General features: G+C 39.7%; 1 protein-coding gene across 3 annotated transcripts in view; it reads right to left on the reverse strand.

The window, feature by feature from the left end:
- COL9A1 (collagen type IX alpha 1 chain) overlaps nucleotides 1-22,448 on the reverse strand; it is a 90,289-nt gene that overhangs the window by 65,286 nt on the left and 2,555 nt on the right. The window contains exons 5-7 of one of the 3 annotated variants that reach the window (XM_086316747.1): nucleotides 16,487-16,883; nucleotides 719-807; nucleotides 1-16 (exon numbers count right to left, since the gene is read on the reverse strand). In XM_086316747.1, the coding sequence (XP_086172873.1) occupies nucleotides 1-16; nucleotides 719-807; nucleotides 16,487-16,883 (502 nt within the window). Of the gene's footprint in view, nucleotides 17-81; nucleotides 270-718; nucleotides 808-1,497; nucleotides 1,636-16,486; nucleotides 16,884-22,448 lie in introns of those variants that run through there. The other 2 variants (XM_086316746.1, XM_086316745.1) reach the window with 2 other exon arrangements.

The following is a 22,448-nucleotide window of genomic DNA, read 5'->3' on the forward strand; positions in this document are numbered from 1 at the left end:
CTGGTCGACGGTCTGAAGGAAAGAAGAGAAGAGGGGGGAGACAGTGAGAAGGCGGCCCCCCTAAACCCGCGCACAACTTACTTGAGCCGCGCACAAGCAGAGCCCCGACAGCAGCAGTCGCAGCCCGAGGGCCGCATGGCGCGACGCCGCCCAAGCCATGCCCGCCGAGCGCGCAGTGGCGCTTGTCCCCGCCAAGAGCGCCCCCGGGAGCCGGGGATGCGAGGGGGCGCCGGCCCAGGAGGCGTGAGTTCCTCCTGTTTATGAACGGCCCCGGAGAGGGTCCCGGGGATTGGAGGAGAGCTGGCAGGCCAAAGGACGGATAGAATGACAACAGTCCCCCTTAACCCTTTCCCCGCCTCCGCCCCACCCGTCCCTGGGGACCTCTCGAGGTTCCCAGAGTCTTCTCAGGTGGCCTGTGTGCCACCGAGGGCTTGAGTAGTCGACCGGCATTTTCCTGGAGAGAGGCTGGGGGGTGAGGGGTCCGGGGGCTGGGGAGGGTCGTAAGCCACCCAAGCTGGATCCATACCCCTTCCGCCGCCCTCCTCCCCCGCGCAAGTGGTTTCTACCCGCCAGACTGTGGGTGGGACCCGCGCTTCTTCAATATCTGGCCTGTGCAGCAAAAGCCTGAACTCTTAGACAAACAGTGAAGACGGGGAGAGTTTGCGGCGGTGTAGAGAGGTAAGCTGGCTGCAAGTGGCCTTTGCAGGTAGTCTAGGGACTCACCGTGATCCTGGCTGGCAGCTCATTGCAAGTTTCTCTCCTGGGTCGCAGGGGGTCACAATGGATCAGCATCCATTGAAGTTCAAACTGGAGGAAGACAGCAGCCAGTCAGTTAGGTCTCTTTGGAGAACAAAAGTGGGTCATTTAAAAGGGAGATGCGATGGTAAATGTGGTCCAACTGTTGAGTCAGGTCATCAATTCATCTCAGCGGACTAGGACTCTTGTTCCTTTTCTTTTTTTTTTTTTTTTCTTTTTCTTGTTCCTTGAATACAGTTTTTCCAGGAGGAATGGGCTGGAAATCCTTCCCACGTTTCTCCCATCATTGGATGTCGATGACTTAGCTCTGCATTGCTCCAGCAGAGCCCTAGGCAGGAAACCCACCAGGGATATTTACTTCCTATTTCTGTTCCCACCACAACCATCAAGAGGTAGATTCTATTAAAATGAGTCTCAGAGAGAAGCGGTAACTGTTCTAGGCACAAGCCAATAAATGTCAGAGTCTGGATGGGAACCGAGGCCTACTGAACTTCACAGAGGACATGTTCAATAAGATTTCTCTCAGGAAAAGATTAGAAACAGACAGCAAAGAGGTGGCACCAGGAATGAAATAGAAAAAGGGAACTTGGTCCCTGGGAGAATATACATGATAGATATTGGCCATGGGGTGTCTCTGCCTAAAATGCAAATAAGATCTAGAAGTGGGAGGAATGAGAGAAATCTAAGACTCAGAGAAAAAACAAGAAAATAAAAAATACTTGAACTTTGCATAATACTTACATTTTCATTGGTTGAAGAGAGATAAATTTCCTAGACAACTAAAAGTCAGGTGTCCTGAGAGCTTCTTACATTTTAGCAGGTGCTAAGGGAGAGAGAAAAGTAGGATAGGAAAGAAATAGAAAAAAAGGAAGAATGGCCAGGTCTGAATCTGAAAGCCTCAAGCGAGAAGGTATAAAAAGATTGGTGTACCCAAGGGAAGTTTGAAAAGAATGAAAGATGAACTCCCTTCCCTTCTACCCACAGAGGAAGGGAAAGTTAAACAAAAGGAGGCTTTTCATTTTATAAAGGGGTGAAAATAAGACATGAAGCTTTGACGTTCCCACGCTTATGCCCCTTCTCACATGATTCTAATTGCCCTGGAGTTCTCCTCTTCCTGTTTTTCTTGTTTCCCTCAACCCTCCCATGCCTTTTCTCCAGAAAATGTGGACAACTAGGAAAATGAATTAATTGGGATGAAAAGAAAGCTAAATCAAGACATATTTTGAGATGGAAAGGTATCTAAAAATTGTATGAAAACGATGACAGATCAGCATACACAGTTGTGTATTCTTGATGTGAATTATTTTACAATAGCATATTGACATCCTACAAAGGAACTGTGTTCCAAACCACACAGTATCCTGCAGCTAAGGAATCACTTTAATTAAACACTTTATTTTTAATCAGAATAGTCTTGTTTGCTTGGGAGGGATTTTATTTTGGTTCTGTTCTAAACTGCAGTGGAAGCTTTAAAAGGAAGATAAAAGAAAGAATGGCCCAGCCTTTCCCTTAATGATTGCTAAACATGAGGCACCACCTCCAACAGCTCTTGGAGGCCAGCCATATATGGGTAAAGGGGCTCAGAGAGGTTAAATCATTTGCCACAGGTCACATAGCTAGTAAATGTCAGAACTGGAATTCCAAATGTGCCTGACTTGAAAATAAGGTCAGCCTCCCGGGAGAACACATCCTATCTCCAGAATGAAGTATGATTTTTCAAGCAGGTAACCCCAGCACTTAGTGATTGAACATTTGCATTAAAGATGAATAGAAAAGACAGATCTAGAAATAAAAACTGCATGAATTTGTTTCCAACAGGTACTAGAAAACTTCAGAACTAGACTAAGAAATTTCCATAAGACAAAAAAATTCCCTATTTGCATGCTTCTTATAGAAATATATCCAGAAACAAAATTTCTGCTGTTGCTCCTCAAATTAGTGGCTGCTTCTATAGGCAGTTACATATTCACGTGTATGACAAAATATGACATATAAGAAACATGATTTTTCTTCCTTAATGACCAGATAAGTATTTTACCAAAATAAGAAAAGGTGTCTCCCCATCCCTAACTCTCAAAATAGAAGAGACCACTCATACTATGTTATTCACTAAGTCCTTCGGAAATTGATACCAAACCAGCATTCACTGTATGCATGTGATATTTTGATTCTCAAAAATAATTCATACCTTAAACACCTTGAGAAAGTTTAATTATATGACTAACCAAGAAATCTATATCCTTTATACAGATAGTTCATTTAAGTTACTTCTTGCAAATGCAAAATAATTCATTAAGCTATTTTCTCAGAAGTGTAATCCTCTCTGGATAAATGGGTACAGCTGTGTAAGTATGCCCGGGGCAGTTGTGATGCAGGATAAAAGGGAATGAAATGGAATTCATCTGTGAATACAGGCAGGTTGTGAGAGGGTGCCAGCCAGGTCAGAGGTTTCTGAACACATCTCTGCTTCCACATAACCACCACCTACGCACTATACAATAACTGTTTGGGGGCATGCAATATTAATTCCAATTTCCATGTTAATTATTTTGAAGGCGGATTGGCAGAGTGTCCTGGTAAAAGTCACTTTCATTATACATCTAAAATGTTGATTTCCACACATCTCATTTTCAAACCTGCAATCATTCTTCTCTTTGAATACCCATGGATGAAATATGTGTGATAAATATTTTAATTTAGTCTTTTACTTTTGAAGTCCCAGTAGAAGCCAAGCACTAAAGAAATATTCTAGAGAAACCACAGATATTTTCCTTTCCACAATGGAATTACAGTATGTGACACTTGAGAAAAAATTCTAGAAGAGAAATAAAAAGTAAAATGTTTTTTATAAATCTGTTAAGCAGAACATAAAGTGCCCTAGGCCAACCTATCTTTCTCAACATAAAATTTTTCTGCATTGTTTCAAGAAAAATAATTGTGTGAGTGTAAGCTACCTTACACCAGCCCAAATTCATCATTACCCAATTCTTTTCCATAAAAGGTGTAATTCGATCCCCTAAGCTAGAGTAGGGTCCAGAGGACAACACATTAAAACATGGAATTTTGGCCCCAACTCTTAACTCTTATTAGGGCTAGAGATTTTTACTTATTTTTCTAGGCTATCAATAAATATTAATAAAGTACTTAGGCCTTTCATAAAAATTAAATAAAAACTAAGAGCAGACAACTATCTTTTCCTCCTGAAAGAGAATTCTAATGACAAACTATGGGACTTAGCTCAATATTAAGGAGAATGGAACAAGGCTTAATTTTTTTTGCAAACTGAATTATTGAATTTTATATACAATGCCTAAAACCTAGCTCTTCAAAGATAAATTCTTAAATATGAGATATGTTTCATTTGTCTGCTGCTGCTGCTGCTAAGTCGCTTCAGCCGTGTCTGACTCTGTGCGACCCCATAGACGGCAGCCCACCAGGCTCCCCTGTCCCTGGGATTCTCCAGGCAAGAACACTGGAGTGGGTTGCCATTTCCTTCTCCAATGCATGAAAGTGAAACGTGAAAGTGAAGTCGCTCAGTCGTGTCCGACTCTTCGCGACCCCATGGACTGCAGCCTACCAGGCTCCTCTGTCTACAGGATTTTCCAGGCAAGAGTACTGGAGTGGGTTGCCATTTCCTTCTAGACAATACAAAAAAGGTTTGGAAAAATTACTTGAATTCACAGATTTCATGCTTCTTTTTAGTTAATGAAGAAATGTTGGTTTCTGCCATCATAAGGGAACTCCTCTAGGTGAAGCTTCCTGGCAACTGAGCAGGAGGCTCTGAGTTGCCACGAAATTGAAAATCCCCCTAAGTCTATGTAGACTAGGCCGTGCAGTTCCAGACATAGTGCTGGAATGTGGTTAAATATGTTTTACATTTGCTCATTTTTAACTCAACATATCTTCATATAACACATTCATATGCTTCACATTCTTCACCATGGAAGACACCAAAATGTTTAGTCTGTAGGACACTAAGCTGAAAAATGCTTTGACAATACATACAAAGATGAGAAAGATATATTTCTGGCTAAAGCCATCAACAAGGGGGGTCATATAATCTGGAATACTTGAGTAGGGACCTAAAGAGCATGTAAGGTTTTCCTAAGCAGAGATCAGGAAGGTGAAGGAGGTGACCATAAGTAGGCACAAGGAAAGTTACGCAGAGAGAAGGGACAGACTCGCTGCAGCAAAGAATTTTCCCCCTTGAATTCTAAGGAAAATAATTTGAATATTATTGAGTAGATAATTACAGGATTGTCATCAAAGATTTTTTGCTACAGGGATGAGATGAGGGAAGTGAAGTCGCTCAGTCATGTCCGACTCTTTGCGACCCCATGGACTGTAGCCTGCAAGGCTCCTCTGTCCTTGGGATTTTTCAGGCAATAGTACTGGAGTGGATTGCCATAGAGGGGCATTTGAGGGAGATGATGTGGTAATAAATGCTGGTCCTTTGAAGCATAAGGCAGTTACCGTAGCAGAATAACAAGAAGAGTTACACTCTGAGTTCTGGCGAGGATCCTGCGTATCCTCCTCTTGTGCCACATGCCCCTTCAGCTACCATCTTGTTTCCTTCTCCCCTTCATACAGAGCTCGAAAGAGTGGTCTATGTTCATTGCTTCCAATTCCTCTCCCTTCCATTCTCTCTTTAACCCTTTCTGACTGGGCTTTCACTCCCAATACTCCAGTGGATCTTTTCTCAAGATCAGCTCCATTGGTTTCTAAATCCAGTGGCTAACTCTAAGTCCTCATCTTATTTGACCCATCTACAGCATTTGAGTGAATTGACCTTTCCATTCTCCCTGGAATACTATTTTCCACCAACTTTCCAAGTAGCACAATATCCTGGCTCTCTCCTCCACCATGGGCTGCTCGTATTGGTCTCTTTGACAGAATCATCCTCACCTCAGTAAATTCTAAATGTTGGTCGTTTTGGGCCTCAACTTTAGAGTCTCTCTATTACACTCAACTCTCATTTGGTCCATGGCTTTAAATACATATAAACTTACAGCCCCCATAATTCTATTCCCAGCTGGACCTATCTCTTGAACTCCAGAACATATCTAACTACCTGCTCAGCATCTTCACTAAGGTATCAATCTCCTTATCAAACTTAGATATTCCAAATCAACACCTGATATTCTCACTAATACCTGCTCTTTCCCCACGGTTTTTAATGTCTCTATAAATGGAGACTCTATGCTTCCAATTACACCAAAAATATTGGAATTGTGCATGATTCTTTCTCTCTTACACATAAAATTTCATTTGCTTTACTCGAAAAATATTATATCAGGATCTGATCACTTTGCACCACCTCCATCACTACAGGCTTGTTCTAACCCCAGACCATCCCTGCCAGAACTACTGTAGTAGTCTCTTAACAGCTCCTCTTAGTAAACAAAATTGACAAATCTCTAACCAGGCTCACAAAGAAGAAAAGAAAGAAGACATAATTAAACAAAAAAGAAATGAAAAAGGAGACATAACAACCAATAACACAGAAATTCTAAAAGTTGTAAGAGTATTCTATGAACAGTTATTACCAACAAATTGAATCTAGAAGAAATGGACAAGTTCTAAAAACATAAAGCCTGACAAGACTAGGTCAAGAAGAAACAGATCATTTGAACAGATCTATCACTAGAAGTGAAATAGACTCTATAATAATAAAATACTCCAAGCAAACAAAAATCCAAGACCAGATGGCTTCACTGGGGAACCCTACCAAACATACAAAGAAGAACTTATACCTTCTCAAACTGTTCCAAGAAGTTAAAGAGGAGAGAACACTCCCAACCTCATTCTATGAGGCCACCATCACCCTGATACAAAACCAGACAAAGATGCTACCAAAAAAGGAAATTACAGGCCATTTTTTGATGAATATATTTACAAAAACAAAATATTTTGTTTTCCTCAACAAAATATTAAAAAATCAAGTCCAACAATACATAAAAAAAATCATATGCCATGATCAAGTTGGATTTGTTCTAGGGTCACAAGGATGAGTCAACATACACAAATCAATCAATGCAATGCACTACATTAACAAAACAAAGGATTAAAATAACACAATCATCTCAATAGAAGCAGAAAAGGCATTTGACAAAATTAAGCATCCATTCATGAAAAAAAATGTTTCAAATTTGGTACAGAGGGAACATATCTCAACATAATAAAGGCCATTTATGACAAGCTCACAGCCAACATAATACTCAAAAGCGCAAAGTTGAAAGCCTTCCTGTTGAATTCAGGAGCAAGTCAAGGATGACCACTCTCATGACTTCTATTCAACATATTACTGGAAGCCCTAGCCACAGCAATCAGACTAGAAAAAGAAATAAAAGGTATCTGAATAGGAAAGGAAGAAGCAAAACTGTCACTAGCTGCAGGGGACATGATACTCTGTATGCTGCTGCTGCTGCTGCTAAGTCACTTCAGTCATGTCCGACTCTGTGCGACCCCATAGATGGCAGCCCACCAGGCTCCCCCGTCCCTGGGATTCTCCAGGCAAGAACACTGGAGTAGGTTGCCATTTCCTTCTCCAATGCATGAAGTGAAAAGTGAAAGTGAAGTCACTCAGTTGTGTCCGACTCTAGCGACCCCATGGACTGCAGCCTACCAGGCTCCTCCGTCCATGGGATTTTCCAGGCAACAGTACTGGAGTGGGGTGCCATTGCCTTCTCCGGATACTCTATATAGAGAACCCTAAAGTCTCTACACAAAATCTATTAGAGTTAAGAAATGAATTCAGCAAGATAACAGGATATAAATTAATATACAGAAATCTTTTGTTTTTTACATTAATAATAAAATGTCTGAAAGAGGAAGTAAAAAAAATCCTGTTTAAAATTGCATCAAAAGGAAAAATACCCAAGAATAAACTTAAACCAAGAAGGTGAAAGAGCTATACTCTTAAAATTATAAAACACTGATAAGGAAATTGAAGGTCATACAAAGAAATGGAAAGATATCCCAAGCTCTTGGATTGGAAGAATTAATATTGTTAAAATAGCCATACTACCCAAAGCAATCCACAGGTTTAATGCAATCCCTATCAAAATACCCATGACATTGTTCATGGAACTAAAACAAATAATCCTAAAATTTATACAGAACCATAAAAGACACAGAATTGCTAAGTCAGTCTTGAAAATAGAAAATAGAAAATAGAACAAAGTTGGAGATATAACCCATCCAGACTTCAGACTATATTACAAAGCTACAATCAAAACGGCGTTGTATTGGCACAAAGACAAACACATAGCTCAGTGTAACAGAATAGTGAGCCTGGAAATAAACCAGTCAATAAGCTGTTAATCTACAACAAAGAATGTAAGAATGCGGTGGAGAAAGCACAGTATTTTCAACAAGCAGTGCTGGGAAAGTTGGACAGCCACATAAGCATCAATGAAATTAGAATATTCCCTCATACCATATACAAAAAACTTAAGATAGTTTAAAGACCTAAATATAATACCTGAAACCATAACATGGTTTCTCTAGAAGAGAAAATAAGCAAAATATTCTTTGACAAAAATCATAACAATATTTGCTTAGATCAGCCTCCCAAGGCAAAAGAAATAAAGGCAAAAGAAAACAAATGGGACCTAATCAAACTTACAAGCTTTTGCACAGAAAGAAAACCACCAACATAAAATGAAAAGACAAACTAGAAATTGGGAAAGAACATTGGCAAAGACTGCAACTTACAAGAGATTAATATCCAAAATATACAAACAGCTCATGTAACTCGATATGGAAAAAACAAGCAATCCAATCAAACAATGAGTTGGTCTACTCAGGTCTAACATTTTTCCAAAGAAAACACACAGATGGCCAACAGGCACAGGAAAAGATGCTCAATGCCACTAATTATTCAGATCAGATTAGATCAGATCAGTCGCTCTTGTCCGACTCTTTGCAACCCCATGAATCGCAGCACGCCAGGCCTCCCTGTCCATCACCAACTCCCAGAGTTCACTCAGACTCATGTCCATCGAGCCAATGATGCCATCCAGCCATCTCATCCTCTGTTGTCCCCTTCTCCTCTTGCCCCCAATCCCTCCCAGCATCAGAGTCTTTTCTAATGAGTCAACTCTTTGTATGAGGTGGCCAAAGTACTGGAGTTTCAGCTTTAGCATCATTCCCTCCAAAGAAATCCCAGGGCTGATCTCCTTCACAATGGACTGGTTGGATCTCCTTGCAGTCCAAGGGACTCTCAAGAGTCTTCTCCAACACCACAGTTCAAAAGCATCAATTCTTTGGTGCTCAGCCTTCTTCACAGTCCAACTCTCATATCCATACATGACCACAGGAAAAACCATAGCCTTGACTAGATGAATCTTTGTTGGCAAAGTAATGTCTCTGCTTTTGAATATGCTATCTAGGTTGGTCATAACTTTCCTTCCAAGGAGTAAGCATCTTTTAATTTCATGGCTGCAGTCACCATCTGCAGTGATTTTGGAGCCCAGAAAAATAAAGTCTGACACTAATTATTAGGGAAATGCAAATCAAAACTGCAATTAGATATCACTTCACACTGGTCAGACTGACCATCACCAACCAAAAAGTCTACAAGTAATATATGCTGGATAGGGTGTGCAGAAAAGAGAATTCTTCTACATTGTTGGTAGGAATGTAAAGTGGCTCAATCACTAAGAAAAACAGTATGGAGTTTCCTTTGAAAAAGCAAAAATAGACCTACCATATGATCCAGCAATCCCACTCCTGGGTATATACGCAGAAAAAAAATGTAAAGCCAATGTTCCTAGCAGCACTATTTACAATAGCCAAGATGTGGAAACAATTCAAGTGCCCATCAACAGACAATTGACTTAAGAAGATGTGGTACACACACACACACAATAGAATTTTAGCCACAAAAAAAGAATAAGATTTTGCATTTGTATCAATGTGGATGGGCCTACAGAATGTTATGCTTTAGAAGTAAGTCAGACAGAGAAAGACAAATATAGCTTTTATGTGGAATCTAAAAAATAATACAAGTGAAAGTGAAAGTTGCTCAGTTGTGTCCAACTCTTTGCAGCCCCATGGACTATACAGTCCATGGAATTCTCCAGGCCAGAATACTGGAGCGGGTAGCCTGTCCCTTCTCCAGCGAATCTCCCCAACCCAGGAATCAAACTGGGGTCTCTTGCATTGCAGGTGGATTCTTTACCAACTGAGCTATCAGGGAAGCCCACAAACTACTATACATAAAGTAGATAAGCAACAAGGATTTACTGTATAGCACAGGGAATTACATCCAACATCTCATAATAACCTATAGAGGAAAAAAGACTATCGCAAAAAAGACTGACTCATTATACTGCACCCTTGAAACTAATGCAATATAGCAAATCAACAATACTTCAAAAAAAGGATCTCCTCCTAAGAAGCCCCTAAATGCCCTGTCCTTTTCTCCCCCTACAATACGTTGTCAAAATTCAGCCAAAGAGATGTTTTAAAAAGAAGAAAACACGTTGTTTATCTATTTGAAATCATCTGCCAGCTCTCCATCTCACACGTGGCCAGAAAGCCGGCGTGTTGACCTGCTCCCCACTCTCGTGTCTGGTCCCTCTCCAGCCTCAGGGCCGGCTTCTCTGCATCTCATCCCAGACACACTGGTGTCCAGGCTTGCTTCAGACAGAGAGGAGAACACCAACACCAGGTTTTTAGCTCATTCCCTCTTCTTGAAATCCTCCTTCCCTACACCACATATACATGCTCACTCCCCCAGCTCCTTCAGGTTTCTACTAAATGTTTTGGGGTTTTTTTCCCTCAGGAGGTCCTCTCTCCAAGCACTCCAATTTTCTTCTTTTTTCTCCATAGCATCTATGACCACCTGGTGATAATATAAATCTCCTCATTTACTCACCTATCTCTGTCTCCTCTCCCTAGGATGAGTGCAAGCACCACTGTAGCTTCAATTTCTGTCTGTAACTTAGCAGATGTTTAATAAGTAGTTGTTGAATATTAAATGTACACATAGATATTGATAAAAAATGAAGAAAGAATTGATAGTATTTGCCTTCTGGTTTGATTACAGCTTAGGGAAAGCCTCTTCCCCTGCCTGGGTTTCAAGTCTTTCAAGTATAAACTGAGAGGTTTGAACTACATAGACTTAGTTTTGTATATCTTTGAAAGACCAGGATTCTATGGAAACCAGGTTGTAACCTAAGAAACTAACCACACAGAGACTGACATGAAGGGAAGTAAAAATGCCATTGAATTAATCTCTTGCCTTCTAGCCACCCGGAAGACATGACAAAGATTTCTGTATGTTCTTAGCCTGTATACATTTTAAGAAAAATAGAAATACTAATAACACTGATTGTTCTCAGTTGCAACAGTCTGGGCATAGCTGAGGCCAATAAAAATTTTCATATTTTCAATTTTCCATTGAAAGCAAGTTTGGCCATCATTTAGGTTTTACTCTAGTTATCCTTAGCACCTGCGCCCATCATGGCTTCTCCTCTGCAAGCAGCTGTTTTTTCTGTGTGTTCCTCTTGTTTCATTGCCACCTAGTGGAAAATCTAGCTGATGTTGTTAATGTGGTCTACAGTGTAGCAGGCTTTATCTCGAAAAACTTGACAGCATTCAAAAATATTCTCATCAAATCACAACACCAAAGAGTTATAAAAAGTATTTTGATGTTGAAGCTGAAACTCCAATACTTTGGTCACCTGACGTGAAGAGCTGACTTATTTGAAAAGACCCTGATGTTTGAAAAGATTGAAGGCGGGAGGAGAAGGGAACAACAGAGAATGAGGTGGCTGGATGGCATCACTGACTCAATGGACATGAGTTTGGGTGGACTCTGGGAGTTGCTGATGGACAGGGAGGCCTGGCGTGCTGCAGTCCATGGGGTTGCAAAGAGTCGGACACGACTGAGCGACTCGACTGAACTGAACTGATGGACATGTACAGGTAACAGTATCATTTCTCTTGTATTTAATACTTTCAATTGAAAGAGGATTTTTAAAAAGTACCTGTCAAAAGCAACATAATAAGAAAACTTAATAGCTTAGATATTTTGTACAGTAGATATCATGCATTTCTTAAATCACTAAAAACATAACTTTCCTATAATATTTTCAAACACCAGAAATGATATTAATCACAACCTCATAGTTTATCTTTCCCATGTTATCATTCATGAAGCTCTGTTTGTTTTTACAGTTGGGAAGTTAGTATGATTTAATTCTGTGGGGTAGAGAGAAGGATGTGGCTTCTGCATCACGAGTTTTGCTAATCATATTTTCTCTGAATTTAACAAAAGTAACATAGTGCAACCCATTTGAAATATACTTTTAAAAGCATTGTATCTGTCTGATTAATCATATTTTCTGCATTGGTTTATTCAAAACATGCATAAAATAAAGGATTTGAATCATGTATTTATAAAGCCATATATACTTTCATCCTTTGGGCTTTCATCATTTGGGCTTTCAAATAAGCCCAAACCCCTAGTGCACATCCTGAAAAGGTAGAAAAGCTAACTTTGTTTTCTAATAGAGCTGTGCCAAATAACTCTCCTGGGCAATCTTGCTGACAAGAAACAATAAAGAACCTGCCATAAAATCACATGCTTTTATGGTATGATGCCAGGAAACTGAGCTTTGCAGCGAAATAAATGGCACCAACCTAAAATATGGGCACAAAGGCAAATAGAAAATATGGAATTTATTGCTATGAAATCAAACTAACCATGTATTATAGCAGTACATTGGGAAAAATATAAACGCTCTGAGCCCACTAAATAACCATGAATGATGTGAAGGCGTTTGAGTTGTTGTGCATGTGAGCAGCTGTCTTGAAACCTCCTGAAATTGGTTCCCTTTTCCAATTTAGAAAAGAGAAAGAGACAAAAGTTGGGCTAGATTGGGAGAAATCACAAACAAGAGCAATATAAACGAGTCTCTTAGCTTCAGCGCTCCATCAAATGTCATTTTCCACTGCATTTTCATTATGCAGTTCCAAGGGCTACCTTTTGACATCAATTAATACCTTTAGAAGGAATGTTTGCTTTTCTAAAGAAAATCAAGTGCTGATCCTGAAAAAAGTATTCAATTCATGTAGAGTGTCAAAGATTAGAAGGAATCCAATTTCATGAAGAAAAATGCAAAAATACTCTGCAACTTGTCGCTTTCATGCTATTGGCACATTTCATTTTAATTTAAAATTTCTCACAAGTAATACTGAATATTTGCTGTCTCCAATCAAGAGGGAAGTGCCCCAGCAGTTCATGTCTCCTACCCCTCCGAATACTCAGATAGCACCATTCACCACTGCAAGTCTTCCAAAGGACCAGTAATTGCCAGCAACTTCAGATTACAGCCTAAGGGGGCAGATCACAGACCACAAACTAAAATAAAAACAAGAGTATAGGGACAACTCATTTGGGTTTGTCTGGAGACTCGCATGAGTATTTGACTATTAGTCTAGAAAAGTGAGGAGGAGTGAGGGGAAATCAATGAAGCTAGAAAAGAGGAGAGTTCATAAACACAGAAATTCCCATATGAGAGTCCCTTTCCCTAGAACACTGGATTTATCTCATCCTGGATAAGTCTGTTCACCCCCGAATTCCTCTCACAGGCCCCTCCCCTAGGAAACAGCCATGGACTTGACTCCTGTGCCTGCCTGCCCTGATGTGAGTGAGGAGACTGTCCCTTCGTCCACTTTCCTGGTCCTAGTCGGGTTCCATTATCATTGCTCACCCGTCTCAGCCACTCAGCCCTCAGGACCTGGGAGAAGGAGACCTGTGGCTTGCAGCTCGTGCGCCCAGGATAGAGGCACACAGAGAGAGCTCACTAAGTGATCACAAGTGCCACCGATGTCTGAGGACATGTTTCCACTGTGTGAACTTCCTTCTTTTAGAAAAGAGTCTTATCTGTCCTGCAAAGAAGATTCTAAAAAACTTACGCAAATCACAAATACCTTCCAAAATGAAAATGATGATATCCTTTATAAAGAATGATATGTGGTTACACATATTTCTATTTTTCTCAAAAGGGAAGTTAGTTGGCACAGAGAAAATAGGGAAGACTAGGAATTTTATGCCCAACACTGTTTTTCACAGGCCAAGAAATCTACGTGAGATTGTGTCTTCAACTGAAAAAATGGAGCTAATCCTATCTGTGCTTGCTATCTTATGAAATTGTTGAAAGGATAAAGTAAGTTAATAAGAGAAAATAAAGCACTTCTAAAACTTTAAATTGGTATATTAGGGGTATGAAGATGCTAAAAAGACAAAAATAGGGTTTACTTATGTAGAATCTTCTACTTCTTTGTCTTGTACAGGGTAAAAATTGAGGAATACATTTTGGTGACAACTTTGGGCTTCCCAAGTGGCTCAGATAGTAAACTGTCAGCCTGCAACGCAGGAGACCCAGGTTCGATCCCTGGGTCGGGAGGATCCCCTGGAGAAGGAAATGGCAACCCACTCCAGTATTCTGGCCTGGAAAATTCCATGGACGGAGGAGCTGGTAGGCTACAGTCCATGGGGTCACAAAGAGTCGGACACGACTGAGTGACTTCACTTTCACTTTTGAAGTTGAGATTGTCACTGCCTATCCTTGGGTGTAAGTAGGGTTTGGAGGGCCTATAACCTTGATCTATTTTAGTCACAACACCACATCATCAAATACGGGACTTAAATGCGACTTTAGGCTCAAGTCTCTTTTGTGGTTCCTTGTGATGGAGTCAGAATTCAATATGAAAGGAAAAAATTGTTCATGCCTGTTGCAAACACTTTTAACATGGACAGTGTGCTGATTCTGAAAAGCTCCTTGGTGGACCAAAAGCAAACGTAACTCCAGCTGCCAGGTATTTTGTTGCATTCCTGCACATGGCAGAATAAAATCAAAGATAGCTGGTCCTAACTGTTCTCCACCATGATGTGAGACTACACTTGGCGGATAACCCACAGTTAGCTGTGACTGGCTAGACTATAACATAATTAATAAATACTACGACTTTACTGCTGTGGCCATTAGACAGCTTAATAGCTTCCTAGCATGTAGAGTTCAGAATTATAATGATGACATATTTTTTCAAGAACGGTGAATTAAATCAATTATACAAGTGCTTGATTGATATTCATCACAGTGAGGATGCACTCTAAAGTCTCCTTCCCCTCACTCATGGTCCAGAGTGACACAAACATGGCAGAGGCTGTGTTGTCTGAAGGCCACCCCAGTGCCATTGCAAAGATCTTGCTGCACAAAATTTCAAGAGGGCGCACCGGTGGTCCCATTGGCTTTCTAACCCAGCCACTTGAGGTGTGATAACTCATTAGCTGGAGAAATACGTGCTCGAGTGTCTACAAGCCAGAGAGGTAATGTGGCAGTTATAAATTGCTTCCTGTCCATCACAGAATATAGAAATTTCACACTACCCTTCACACTAATCACAATTCTTCCCTTGAAAATAGGTTACTTGAACAATTCCATTACTGAGATGCCCGCTAACCTTTCCTTCTTTGGAAAAGCATGCAGGAACCATTCAGAATCATTGTGTCACCCCCTGCTACACTCCACGATATGAGTTCTGTGACTAGAATTTAACAACTCTGTACCAGAGAGAGAGCAGAGAGTGTAGAGGATCAAGCACTTATTTATTGAGCTCTAAATTCTTTAGTTTTTTCCAGAAGATCACTTGCCCTGTAAGATTTAGTTTTTAAATTTCTGTAATATTATATAATATCCTTTTAAAGGATAACTCAGTGCAAGTTTAACAATTCAAAATGATAGAACTATATGGTACTAGTTGGCACAAGTTTACATGTCTTTATGTAATCCCTTATCTTTATGTCCATAGGTCTCTATGGCAAAATCACAAACAGAGCTCTAAAATCCTTTGCTTTCATAATATGTCAAGCAAGACTTGACCACTTCTAAATAAAGAAATATTGTGCCATCTACTGGAGAAGGAAATGGCAACCCACTCCAGTGTTCTTGCCTGGAGAATCCCAGTGACGGGGGAGCCTGGTGGGCTGCCGTCTATGTGGTCGCAGAGTCGGACACGACTGAAGCAACTTAGCAGTACCATCTACATCATTTCTACATCTTCTGGGTCAGATATCATATGACTTCCTAACCTCACCTCTCACATGCTGCAATTACTATCTCTGCCCCCTCTACGCCCCCTCACACACATACTCACATTTTTACATGTACACTTCATCCAAACCATCCAGGCTCCTGATCTGTGAACATGGTTTATTTCCTTTCTATCTCTTTTTCCTTTCATTCTTTTGCTCTCAGCTAGAATGCACTTTCTCCTCTTCTTTTACCAATTCAAATCTTTCCATGTCAAGCTCCATTGCTTCTGAGAAGAATGGGATTCTTGATTAACTAAATTTACCATTCATATTAACCTTACTTTGAATATGGCCATTGGTTATTTATACATAATATGTATCACACCAGTGTGGGTTTTTGCAGGTTGCCTCAGAGGATTCTGGGTGCTCCAGGTGATCATGTAGCATCTTCCAAGTAGGCTTTCAGCTACTCGGGACCAGGAGCTGTCTACTCAACTGGCTCTGCTTCCCCATTCCATGCTACGCTCAAAAGAGGCATTAAAGACGTTTTAAAAAACTGATTGAAAAACCTTTTAAAAGTGAATAACTGCCCATCCGGGTGATTTTTAAAGATGCTGAGGTCTTAATTTTCACCATTCTGGATTCATCTTAATGTCCCTTAGTGTATGGCTGTATACTTACCGGAACAGAAACTTGAGGATTATCCACAAGTTTTCCCAGCACAGCAAAGCCATCAACATCAATTTGACCTCTTGGCTTTATAGGTAAGGACTCAATCCTGTTGCAGTCAACAAAAAGAGTCGCACTGCTCCTTTCCACGCCAATCATGATCTTATGCCACTGGGAATCGAACAAGGAGGGCAAATTCGAAAAGGCTGCAGTTTGGAGACTTCCATCCAGCCCCTTGTATGAAAATGCAACAGATTTTGTTTGGCCATTAATCTTCACGCCAACTTGCTCCTTCCCTGAGGAATCCTGAATCTGCCAAATGCTCCAGTGCTTTTCAAGTGTGCTTCCAGTCATCCGAAAAGTGGTTAGAAAGGAGTATTCTTCAGGCAGCCCATTGGGATATAAATGCCTGAGTAAAATTGTAAGACAGTAAATATAACTCTTGTTTTTTGTATTCAGGTGTATTACCATATTTCCTAATTATGCTATTTTAGATTCCAGACCTACGGAAACACCACAGTGTGAAATCCATGTGCTAGCTGTTCTTTCATGACTGTTCGTAAAGACCTTTACTGAAGTCCATTCATGTGCATTAAAGTTCCATCTTAAAATACACATTAAATACAAAACTCCCTCATAGCTAAGAAAGGTCCCCAAATGCCACATAATTTCAACAGTGTTACTATTTATGCTACCTAAAGAGCTACTGTTCAGCAATCCCACCTCAAAAACACATTCTGCCAAAAAACACATTCTTGCAAAGTCCTTGGCCACATTCTTCCACAAATGACAGGAGAACATTTGAAATCCAAATCAGCTCTACCAATTTACATGTTTAATTAAAGCAGGTGCTTAAAATCGTATTTTGATGTAACATGTTAAGATTATTTGTTATTTTCATAACTGGATCTTCTCCTCCCCAAATATAACCTAGACTCACATAAGCATTTTGAGTATCGGTCACTTGCAGATGTGAGATCAGTCCCTTCACACTGAGCATGTTTGTCTTTTCCAGGATCTTCAAAGTATGAAGTTAAAGTGACAGCTGGTTGCTTGTCAGTGGACATGGGACAAGGGAAATGTGACCAGTTCTTACTTCTCTATTGCAACCCAGTTGTTCCCCAATCTGCCAGTTAAAACGGTGACCCCTTCCTAATTCACTGCTTTAAGTGGCAGCAATAAGATGTCAGTGTCCCTCCTGCACCCTCCTCATCTTTGGAGGCAGCCCTCTGGAGCAGCATCAGCTACTTGGGTGGTCTTCTCTTGAAACCAAGTGGCTCAAGGCAGAGCCTTTCCTCTCATAAGCATAGAGAAATTATTAAGCGAAGGATAAATCTTAGGAAAAGTGAAGTCGCTCAGTCATGTCCGACTCTTTGCAATCCCATGGACTATAGCCTACCATGCTCCTCCGTCCATGGGATTTTCCAGGCAAGAGTACTGGAGTGGGTTGTCATTTCCTTCTCCAGAGGATCTTCCCAACCCAGGGATTGAACCCAGGTATCCTGCATTGTAGGCAGACGCCTTATCATCTGAGCCACCAGGGAAGTTTAGGTAAACTAGATGCCAATTAATTTTGTTTGACATTGCTTAAAACAGTTATGGACCAGGACCCAAAGCCTCAGATAACCTTCCTTCAGATCATACTCCAGTTTATAGTCCTCGTCTGTGTAAAGAAGCCTTCCAAGTAGCTCAGACGGTAAAGCGTCTGTCTACAATGTGGGAGACTGGGGTTCGATCCCTGTGTTGGGAAGATCCCCTGGAGAAGGAAATGGCAATCCACTCCAGTACTATTTTCCAGTACTGGAAAATCCCACAGACAGAGGAGCCTGGTAGGCTACAGTCCATGGGGTCGCAAAGAGTTGGACATCACTAAGCAACTTCATTTTCACTTTTCACTTTCTGTGTAAAGAAGAAAAGATAAGAAGAAATATCTAAGTGGATAGTGGTTTATTTATTACAAACGAATATGGTGGTGGTCATGGTCATTTAGTCGCTAAATCACGTCTGACTCCTGCGACCCCATGGACGGTAGCCTGCCAGGCTCTTTTGTCCATGGGATTTTCCAGGCAAGAGTACTGGAGTGGGTTGCCAATTCCTTCTCTGGGGGAATCTTTCCAACTCAGGGATCGAACCCAGGTCTCCTGCATTGCAGGCAGATTGTTTTCCCATTGAGCCACCTGGAAAGCCCCAACACATATAAATGTATTGTGTTGCCATATGTGCAATGCCAGTTACATTAAGATATATTGTTGGGGTCAGAAATTCCTAAACCAAAACATACCTCAGTTCCAAGAATATTTAGCTATAAGTGAAAATATTCAACTTGCTATGATTTTCTGTCTTTAGCTATAAAATTTTATCATCTTTATTATAGCATAAGCAAACATATAACTTCTTTCACTTCAAATATTTTTGCAAATCTTCAATAAAATGGGTCAACTAAGTCTACAAATGTCATTGTTTTGTTAGTTTTACAAAACTAACAAAAATTGGAAAATTTTCTTTTGAGTACTCTTATCATCCAAGTACTTCTTTTAGCCATTGTTTTCTAACATGACTGGCTTTTATTCATAAGACTGGGTGGATTTCCTTTGCAGCTTTTATTTTTAACTGGTCACTGGTGATGCTTATTATTCTCTCTGAAAATCTTTCAATTCTCTACATATATTTTATATCTGTCATGTGCATGGGAGGTTTAAACATGTACATTTAAAAAGATTCACTTTGGAGCTAAAGAGGAAAAAACATATACAGCAACTATTTACTATCCTATGTTCCCCAGATGGGGATGTTTAACATACATATTTCAATATTTTTTAATATAAGTTATTTCCCTTAAGATTTTTCAGACTGTACCTATTCCAGAGAGCCCTCTAAACTAAGAGGTTCACTAATGACAGTTTAAGATACTGCTTACTGTGTAATTATAAAATCTTACAGAACATTATACATCTCATTTAACCAACTAAATTAGTTTAGAACTAGGAGATACATTTTTAAAGTTTTATTCAATGATGAAATTTGGCATTTTTGCAATTTAAATTACAGATATAGTCTTTTGAGTATTCTTTTCAATAATTGATGTGAATTTAACTGGATACTTAAAGAATTGGTGCAGGTAGTTAAAAATAGTTATTGTTGAGGTGTGAGGTTTTCCAAGAAAAACGATAAACCCTAGTGTTTTGTCTCCTCTTACTTAAACCATTAATTTCCTAGGCTTTTAAAAAACTATATGTGTCACCTATTATTTGTTTAAAGATGTACTGGGGAAGGCTGTAGAGTTTCATCAGAGAAAACAACTCTATTTGTTTTGATTCTAGAAGTCACAGTAACTTCTTCACATGACTCCTTTGCAAAAGACATTAGGAGGTTAACTGAGGGATGTCTCCCAATTTGTGCTTCATCAAATTTTTCCTGCTAAATAAGCAAAGAGATTATGTTGAAGGTAGGATATGATAAAATGTCTTCATTTACTTCTGACTTGGTCAAGTTGTTTTCTTTTTTTTTAAATGGGAGGTTGTTGGGGTCACTAGAAAACCATTTATGGACATTAAATCAAGAGTATCCAACTCTCTCTCTCTCCATATATGTGAATATAATATGTGTGTATACAATATAATCAAGATTGTCATGTTATTAATCTTTCAAACTAAGTTAATGCATTAAAAGGAAAGAGGAGAAACATGATGAGAAGAGAAAACTCCTTTTAGTGTTCAGATTGGTTATATACGTACATTTACTTGTATGTACCTAAGACCATTTAAAAGTTCTCACAAGTCTAATTCATAGAACAGTTAGTCCCATTGTCTTTTTTGGATACTTAAGATTCTGTTCTTGAAAATATGCTATGCATGTCGATAAGCAAACTTGACAGCATACATAATTTAAAAGAGGCTGAATCTATAAATGATTAATTTCATTATGTTACAATCTGCACAGAATATCTTAAGAGGAGAATCATACAGTTTGAATAAAAGATAAGAAGTCCTTGGACCATGGAACATTTGTTTATGACTTTAACCCATGAAAAGCTAAAAATTGTATTTGTTGCTGCAAACAAACACAACATATCTGAAGCACGAGATGAGAATGTAAAACTCTTATGCCTAAAATAAAGAATTAAAAGCATCAAAATTATGTGGTTATGAATATTTTTAAAAATTGAAAAGATAAATAACCACAAATTATGATTCTATCATGTTAGCTCCATGCGCTATAATCTTCCTCCCACGAAGATCAGCCTATATTCTCCAGCACAGAAATCCCCTTAAAAGTCAAGATGGTCTACTGCATGCGTGGTTTGAGAACAATTCCAGTTTCTGCCTTTTTAAAGCAGGACTGCTTGGACTTTCCTGGTGGCTCAGATGGTAAAGCATCTGCCTACAATTCAGGAGACCTGGGTTTGATCCCTGGGTTGGAAAGATCCCCTGGAGAAGGAAATGGCACCCCACTCCAGTACGATTGCCTGGAAAATCCCATGGACAGAGGAGCCTGGTAGGCTAAGTCCATGGGGTCCCAAAGAGTCGGACACAACTGAGGGACTTCATTTGGTTGGTGCAGGGCAACTTAAGAAGAAAGAGTCCACTAAGGAAAAGGCCGCATCAGCACCTCTGCCCTCTAGTGCTCTCCACTATTACAGCAACACTTCACCAATGCCCCTGTGCACCTGGCTCTCCTGGAGCCCTCTCAGTTTAGCAATATTTACTCTTCATGGCAACCAGTGGCATTGCTAGTGTTATTCCTAATTCTAACCTATGGGAACTGGGTCAAAGACAGTTTAAGAAACTTCCCCAAGGGGCTCCATCCATCTCAGCCCTGGTTCTCCTCCTTCCCTTTTTTTTTTCTCCTACTCTCTTCTTCTACTTCCTTCCTCCTTCTTCCTTAATACGTAAAACAAGAGCCTTTAGTCTTTGTGGGGACAGGGAGTCAGAATGATAGAGACTATGGGACATTAGTTGTAGCCTATGAAAAATATTTTGTGACCACTTTAGGTGCTTAAATAAAAACAAGAAAGACAAGCGGGAGGAAGGAAGGCTGCGTGGCCTCCACCTCTGAACTTAGAGTTAATGACAGTCCAGACAGTACCTTAAATTTAGAGAAGAAAGGTCAGCATTAGGGTCTGGTGTCATGTTCAATTATTTTATTAAAGAAATAAAAACCAGAGTATTCTAAACTTATTTAAGAATACATCCAGCTCTTCTGTACATGAAAAGAAAATATATGAAAAATCCAAATGTTAATCTTTCCAAAGGCAACTGGTTTCCAGGGTCACTATGGGGGGTAGTGGTTAAAGGCACAGCCCCTGAATCAACTCTGCCTGGATTTCAATCCTCTCAGCACCGCCTCACCCTGCGACGTTATGCAAGCAACTTCAACTCTCTGGCCTCAGTTTGCTCTTCCATGAAATATGGATAAAAATGTCCCCACCACAAAATTGTAATAAGGATGCTATTTAGTGTTGATTAGTAAATCTAGAAAAAGAGCTTATACAGTGTACTATTATTGTTTTATAAAATATAATATGTTCAAAACACGAATTTCTATATGCAATCTGGAACTATATCAGACTATTCTAATTTTACCAAAATTTTCATTATTATTAACACTTAGCATTTCTATGATATTCTTTTGCTGTTCTAATTAGTCATTATTTACCTTTACATCTTAGTTTCTATCGATGTCTTAATTTTCTTGTTCATATACTAAAGAAATCTTAACCACATTTTTTACCTAAAACATTCATTCAGCATCAACATCACATTTAAGGTATTTAGGTAATATAAAGCTGAAAACCCTGAAGCTCATTCATAACAATGTCATGACTCAATACCTACACATGCATTAAAACATCTTGGTTATAAATGATTTAAAGAAGAAAAAGCTTAGCTCCAGAGAAGGAGATACAGGATTTTTTAAAGTATTATCACTGCCATTGTTTCTCTTATCATTATTCTAGTTTTAGTTTTGTCTGGGT

Source organism: Bos grunniens, chromosome 9 (assembly GCF_055505025.1).
Source record: "Bos grunniens cultivar Pamir isolate PY7600 chromosome 9, Bosgru_T2T1.0, whole genome shotgun sequence".
Classification (NCBI taxonomy): Eukaryota; Metazoa; Chordata; class Mammalia; order Artiodactyla; family Bovidae; genus Bos; species Bos grunniens.